Genomic DNA, 8387 nt, shown 5'->3' on the forward strand with positions numbered 1-8387 from the left:
AGAGGGAGGTGTGTGAATGCGTGGGTCAGAGATCTTAGCACTTGTATGGAGACACAATAACGTGGGTGGGTCTCTGCCTTAGGCCTCTTTCCATAACCATGTGGAGTTTGTCAGAAGGAGGGAAAAACAAAAAGAAAACAAGTATACTTTGGTGTGCTTCAATCTTCAATGATCTTATACCAGCTTTAGTGGTCAATTTATGTATTATTATCATTCTTGTTATTTTAAATATTTACTTATTGAATACATTATTATAAGATTGCTCTAATTTAATGTAGTTTCAACTTTCAAATTCAAGATTTCAATTATTTTTGTTTCATTGACATATTTTTTTATCAAGATTTCGATTATGTAACTTTATTGAGTTTTTAAAGTAAAATTTATCAATAATATTAATTCTACTCAACTTAAGTAAAAAAGAATCATAAAATATATATGAGTCTATATCTAAAAATACAAATATTTAATATGAATATAATAATGTATAAATTAAATTCCTGGATTTTATAAAAGTAAGCCTTTAATTAGTGTATATTGAAAATTAATGTAATTTTTTATTTACATAGTTATTGATTAATAAATTTTCAAATATATAATTAATTTTTTTAAAATTTTATGATAATTACTTTAAAAGTTTTATATTATTCTTTTTCATTATCAAGGAGTATTAACGAATTCGGGAAATCTTCTTTAAGAGTTTGACAAACATCAAATAGGTGAACATCCTCTCTCAATTTGAATTTTCTACATTCATTAAAATTACTATTCAAGCCTTAATCCCTTGATTATACAACGTGAATCTCTCATCACTCGCATCAATCCAAATTGATTAATGTTCTATATTATTTAAGATAATTTTAATTAATTAATAATATAATACTTGCTAGATTGTTATAGTCAGCACTTAAAAATAGATTGGTATTTACACCAAATTTAACAATTAGGATCAAGTTTATAAATAAATTAGGATCAAATTTATTAAAAAAAAATTCATGTAATAACTTTTTACAATAATTTAAAAAAAATCACAGGATCTTTTTGATAACCCTCTTACATATTAGGAAGAAAAGTGTTGAATAAGAATTACTTTAAAAGTTAATATTTTTATTTAATATTTTCCGTAAAAGTTATTAAAAAAATAATAAGTAAGCATAATAGGAAGGTACGTATAACATCATTCAAACTATTATTGAATAAATATTTCATCAAACTGTTTGTTTAAAATTGGTTTAGTAGCAAAAGAAGAAACTGTTTAGATTTCAGTATGTGGAATATTCCTGCAGATTATTTAAAGCCTTTGTTCAACCATTCCCATACATATCTCACTTTAACCAAATTGCTTTTCGATCTTTCCTTACTTGGGACCTGACCTCAAAATGGAGCTTATACGATATTATTAGTTCATTTTGCAAAGAGAATACACAAGAACATTGCAATGATTCAAAGCTGAGTTTAATGCTTGAATGTTGCATTTTATCGTAGATTTAGAAAATTAATTACACAGCTGGATCAGTAGCATAAATAAGCCTACATATTGTAAGGTCAATATATTAACTTAACCCTAAACAAGAATTGGAAAATGGGAACTGAAGTGCACACTGTAACATTAATTGCTTTAATGTATTATACCAATCTTGCCAGCAGCAAGAATGGGATGACTCCAAGGCTGTGTTTGGCTGTGTGCTTTAATGTAGCTATACATTTCAGAAGTGTGGTCCAATGTGTAGTCACAACTATCATGCAGGGCCAGACAGGTACTAACTCATGAACAGGTTTGGACCATTAGCATTTTCCAAAACGTTGAAATAGAGAGTGTATATATGTAAAATCAAAGTTAGAGGGAACCCTTTGGAAAATACATCATTTTCGCCGCAAGGTTTTGGTCCCTTGTTACCACTTCTGCCAGACAGGATCACATGTTGTTAATTTAGTGCAACATCTTTTCAGTCATTTATATTGGATGAGTTAGATATCACTTGTATGTGTGTGGAAGTTTACTTATAACATGCTGAAGTAACATAAACCAGTATCGTCATTGTAAAGGATTAGAATTGTTGTTGCCAAATTGTCCTTGGAGTAGTGTGTTTCATTTGAGAGTGTTGGATTTAGAAGGATAATTTTTTTTGTTTATAAATCTCAAGAGACTGTAGAGAGTTGTGTAATGTTTGTAAGTGAGCAAAATAAAGATTAATACATTCACTATATGATAACTTAATTATCATTTTATTTCTTTCTTTTTAAAAATTATTAAACTGAAAATATTTATTAAAAAAGAAAAAAATATATCCCTCTCTTTATCGAAATCCAATCTCAATTATTCCCCTCTAGTATGCATATTTGATTTAGAAAGTAAGAAGAAAGAAAGCAAAAGAAAATAAGTAGAAAATAAGAAGATTTTGTAATGAAAAAGCTTTAATGTACAATTATCCATAATGAATATCAATTGAAAGATACTACCTTTTAATAAACAATAAAAAAAAATACATTTTTATCTTCAAGAGTGGATATCAAATCAAACTCTTGACTTTCTTTCTTAATTAAATTTTTAATTACTTAGAATACTACTTTGCATTAAATGGCTGATATATACCCTAATCTAAGATATCAACCATCATTATTTTGTTATCACTCGAAAAAGGATTACGCAAGCCTCCAGTTTATATACATAATTAACCCTCTCATTCCCATCACATGCAATATTTTAATATATATTTTTGTCCCTTTGATGCCGCGGCTATATAATTGAATCAAGGACAATATATAATTGAAATCACATCGATCAACATGGTACATTTCAAGCATATCCAACCCCTTTTCATGCGCACTTTACTTATTTGTTTAATTATATAAGCATTAGTTTTGGGTTAAGAATTTATTGTCGAAGAATTCTTGGCATAACTGTGGCCCTGCAAAATATATATATATATATATATATATATATATATATATATATATATATATATATATATAGATATTCCATGAACTCCCCGCATTAGAGGTACAATGTTGTACAATATCATCGGATGGCGTATTAAAATTACATATTATCTTCTCAAAATTTTGCATATATAGTAATTGATATTATTCTTGATCAATCTTACATGAGCATCAAACTTATAGAAATAAAAAAAATAAAAGTTCAAAATAATTTTAGAATAATTTCAACACAATAAAAATTATTTAATGTGCTATTATGAACATTTCCATTTATATATAAATTCATTCAAGTTTCTTAATGCAACATGTAAAATTGTATGTGAAATTATAAATCAATTCAATAAAATGGTTGGTGCAACGTGATTCGGTAATTCTTTTTAAAAAATTAAACCATGCATACTTTTACTACTCAAAAACCTCTCAAGCTCTCCAATTATTAAATCATCGTCTATCATTATTCAACCTTAAATATTTTATTTTATTTTAAAAAAAAATACATGAAAACTCGAAATACTTCTATTACTCTACGTGATTTATGTTATCTTATGGTTGATACTTTTCTCTTCTTTATTCATATCTCTCCTAATTATAAAATTTTTAATTTAAAATATTGTAAGAATATAAATATAACTATTATCGATCCTATAATAAAATTTTGTATCTAATTTTATTTTACGAAATGCATCATGTGTTAGCTAGCAGTGCCAAGTTGGAGTCATAATCATTCATAATCGATAATTGATGACCCATGTTAGATTTAGCTTCTAGTGTTGATTGGCGAAATTCTGCACTGGACTCCATGGAGACAATAATGGACTCCATGGAGACAATAATGGTCCCATTAAATCTTCTATTTATGCTCATATGATAGAGTTCTTTCACTAATCGATAAATAAATGTGATTAATATTAACACTGTGTCTTTTAACACTTTTAGCATCATATAGATTCTTGTTATATCATGAACCAACCTAGAATGCTTTCATATGGACATTTGAATTCGTTTGTCTGAATCACAACCAAGCAAGAAAGAGATATCATGTGCTAGATAGCGGATATAAGGCTTATCATAGCAAAATACCATTAATTAAAGTTAATTAATTCATGCATATATCTACTATAGCAATTAGCCAGTTGTGTCATATGACCTCTTTCAATTATATTGTCTTTAATAATGGTTGGATAGGAGGCAAAAGAAAAACTTGAAATGACGGGGTCAATATAAGGTTTTGTGTAAAATTTGTGAGAGAGAAAAATTCCATATCCAAAGGAATGGTTAATTACTAAAAACAACAAATAATACAAAAGCAAATAAGGCTCGTAAAATTATATCATGAAAGTAAAATATTTATGTTATTATTTATATTGAATAGAAAGTTTTAGTGAAATTCATAAAATTATTATCTGATAAGCTACAAAACCGTAGATGAGTACAAATTAGTGTATGAAACTATTTGTTAAGAGTTTAAGACCACGTGTTCTTACCTGAGATAAGTTATAGGGACGATTTGCTAGCAAGATTGGTGAGTCTCCTCAATGCTTAAGTTAGTATTTGATGGTGTAGATGTCTCGTATATGGGTTAAGGAGGAAGGGTGTTTATAAACTACCCTTAGCCTCGACTCTTAAGCGATGTGGGACTTTTTAGGCAATACCGGAACAAGCCCCCCAGTCGATGCTAAGGGGCAAGAGTGGTCTAGGCCCTCCTTCTAGCGCTAAATGTTCTTACCGTAAGTCTGTTGTCATCGTTAGGGTCACCGCATTCGAGGTATTATCCGCTTTAGCTCGTTGGGTCATCTTAACCTCGACTCCTAAGCGATATGAGACTTTTTTAGGCATACCGGAACACCACGTATTTTAATTTGATTCTTTTATTTTTATCATCATTCAATATGGACAAATATGTTAATTTGCAGTGTAGTGAAACAAGAGAGAGAGAGAGTGTGTTAATTTGCAGTGTAGTAAAACAAGAGAGAGAGAGAGGGGGGGAGGGAAAGAGGGAAGTCGCAATGAACAATCTTTGAGTACAAATGTGCAATCAAATATTTCATGTGCTCCATATTGATATTATCCACTTCGGGTAAATTTATATTTCTTTTTTATACCAATAACGCTACTCAGTATGAATAAAAATGGCACAAAATACCCGAATATCAAAAGTTAAGTAATATTTTCAAGGTTAAAATCTTTATTTAGTCCCTTATAATATTTTTTTGTTTCAATTTAGTCCCACTTTAATTTTTGGTTTCAATTTGGTCCCCAATAATTTAAATTATTACAATTTGAGACTTCTGTCCAAATAATTTAAACAGAGTTAACTGTTGGCCACGTGGATGTCAGGTGGATGCCACGTGGATGCCAAATTTCTTGAATACACCTGGAACTAGAACGACCCGTTCTAAAATTCCCAAGGTACAAAGACCTAAGGTACAAAGCATTTCAAACACTAGGTTTGGTAATATTGTCAATGGGGATTGATAACTTCAATTGCTAAACATTTGGGCTATACAGTGTGTACCAACCTGGCCAAGGCCGACCTTGGCCGAGTTGGTTAGGTAATTCTGACCGAGATGACCATTCATGCCGAGGTGTAACATCGGACAAAGGAAACTGGTAATACACCTCGGCACACTAAGATGACGTGGCTTAACCGCTAATAACCTTCAGACAATAACCAAACGACAGTTACATGGTTACACAGAGACGACAACAGGTAATAATATATAAACAATGCATGACATGAGACAAACAACTAACTTGATCGTCGGAGTCCTTTTTGCAGGTACATCCGAAGACCTCAAGAAGAAGATCAGAGATCGTGAAGAGAATCAGGTCGAGGGAAGAAGTCATCCTATACCAAAATCGAGTTGATATCGGAGATATTGGCAAGAACATTTCGGCAGGAACATTTGGCGCTAGAAGGAGGGCCTGGTAAACATCTCCTCCAGCCACCTTATGGTATCAACCCGCAGCCAAACCAATAACATGGATGAAAACGCCACTTTGCGGCGGCTACTTGAGAAAATTGAGTTGATGCAACAGCAACATGCCATAGCACTGGAAACCATGCGCAAACAACATGAAGATGTTCTGCAACAATTACGCGCAGAAAATGCAGCATTTCGTGCCCATGCACAGCACCATCATTCCCCTACTCCCCCTCCTCGGTCTAGCCATGTCCCAACGGCAACCGAAGAGCATCATTCCACTTCAGATCCTACTTATGTTTCAGAATCCTTTCGGACTCACCGTTCTATGCATACTCATGCTAGTCGTGCCACATATGATCATCACTCTCCTCGACGCCACCCATTCGTGGATGGCATCATGGACGTCCCCCTACCATCAGCATGGAAATCGTTGAACATTGAGCGGTATGATGGAACAACTGATCCTGACGAACATATCGATGCATACGTCACTCAGGTCAACCTTTACACAAATGACGATGCTATCATGTGTCGTGTCTTCCCAACCTCACTTAAAGGCGCAGCACTTAGTTGGTATACCCAACTTCCACCCCGTTCCGTAAACAACTTTGACACTTTGGTACGACTTTTCTCGGCACAATATGCTACAAGTCGGCCCCATCACATCACATTAGCGGCACTGTCCAACCTGAGGCAACGAGACGACGAATCCTTAAGGTGTTTTATGGAACACTTTGCCAACGTCTCCATCAAGATCCGTCACCTTAACCTGGAAGTCGCCCTCCATTCCATGTTAATGGCTCTCAAACCTGGGCCTTTCGTGGATAGTCTATGTAGACATCAGCCAGCAAACATGGACGAACTCAGAGCCCGTGCAGTAGGGTATATTCAGATGGAGGAACATGCCGAATTCCGCAACACCATCCGCGAAAGTCTTTCTAACAAAAGCGAAGCCAGCAGTAGCGGTAAAGAGAGATCCAAAAGTTATTTCAATGACCAAAAATCAAAGAAACCACGCCACACGCGTGGCCCCAGGTTTGATTTTTACACACCTCTCAATGCCCCTCGTGTTAATATTTTAGAAGAGGCTAATCATGCAGATTTGATATCTCTCCCACCCCCGGCACACAATCCGCCCAACGCTGATAAGAGCAAACATTGCCGTTTTCATCGGAATCATGGGCACACCACGGAAGAATGTTGGACTCTCAAAGACCGAATTGAAGAACTCATTCAAGCCGGACAACTCGGACAATATGTTCACCGTGGTCAACCTTTTCGCGGAGGCTTTCGCGGTAGAGGACGAGGCCGTGGACGATATCAAGGAGGACGATATCAGGATTCTCAGACTCGTTTCGAGAACAACCGTTACAACAATGTAAATCAACGAGACGAGGGAAAACCGAGTTCCAACAGCGCTGAGCGATAGAGTACTGCAAAACCCCCGGAGGAGCATCCCATACGTGGTGTGATCAACACCATAGCCGGAGGTTTTGCTGGAGGAGGAAGTTCCAATTCGGCTAGAAAGCGCCATCTTCGTACTATTCATAGCATCAATAATTGTGGCAAAGCCGAGTCGAAGCCAACAATTCCAACTCCTCCTATCACTTTCACTGATGAAGATTATGAAGGCGTGATTCTAAACCAAGATGATCTTATGGTCATCTCGGTCGAAGTTGCAAATTGGAAAGTGCATAAAACCTTGATTGATCAAGGAAGCTCTGCTGACGTATTATATTGGCCGACCTTTCTGAAACTTGATCTTCCACATAGTCTAATTCAACCATACTCGGAACCCCTCGTTGGTTTCGCAGGTGAGCGCGTCCATACTCGTGGTTTTATTGAGCTATTGACTTCTTTCGGCACAGCGACAAATTCAAGACGTGTCTTAGTCAAATACCTGTTAGTGGATGTTGTCACTTCATATAATATACTCATTGGGAGACCCACCTTAAATCAACTTGGGGCGGTCGTGTCTACCCCTCATCTTTCTATGAAGTTCCCGGGGATGAATGGTCAAATAGTGACTGTTAAAGCCAACCAACAAGTGGCACGAAGGTGTTATGCTGAAAGCTTGAAGATTCACCCTGTTCCAGACCCAGTCAAAAGCATCTAATTCATCTAATTCCACCATGGTAGCCCATGTTCACCCGATAGCCACTACCAAGTTAGATCCCCGAGTTGACATGCATGATCATCGTCCAAATCCTACTAACGAGTTGATCAAATTTCAGATCGGCAACACAGCCACACAATGCACTCGCATTGGCCAATGTCTGGACCCAGACATTCAAGGTAAAATCATGGCACTTCTCACCCACAATGCTGACCTTTTCGCCTGGACTAGTGCAGATATGCCCGGGATCGATCCCAACTTCATTTGTCATAAATTGGCAATTTATAAGGAAGCCAAACCTGTCTCACAAAGACAGCGGAAACTCGGGGGTGAGAGGCGCGAAGCCGTAAAGATTGAAACTCAAAAGCTTTTGGACGCGAGATTCATCAGGGAAATTAAATACACTA

General features: G+C 35.3%; 1 protein-coding gene across 1 annotated transcript; it reads left to right on the plus strand.

Moving 5' to 3' along the window:
• Positions 1-5919: 5919 nt before the first annotated feature.
• On the plus strand, positions 5920-7980 carry LOC145954675 (uncharacterized). Its single transcript, XM_083069361.1, has 2 exons — positions 5920-7270; positions 7349-7980. Exons 1-2 carry the CDS (start codon positions 5920-5922, stop codon positions 7978-7980), a joined length of 1983 nt encoding a protein of 660 aa, XP_082925487.1.
• The last annotated feature ends 407 nt before the right edge of the window (positions 7981-8387 follow it).

Source organism: Cajanus cajan, chromosome 2 (genome assembly GCF_000230855.2).
Source record: "Cajanus cajan strain Asha chromosome 2, NIPB_CcT2T_4, whole genome shotgun sequence".
Lineage (NCBI taxonomy): Eukaryota > Viridiplantae > Streptophyta > Magnoliopsida > Fabales > Fabaceae > Cajanus > Cajanus cajan.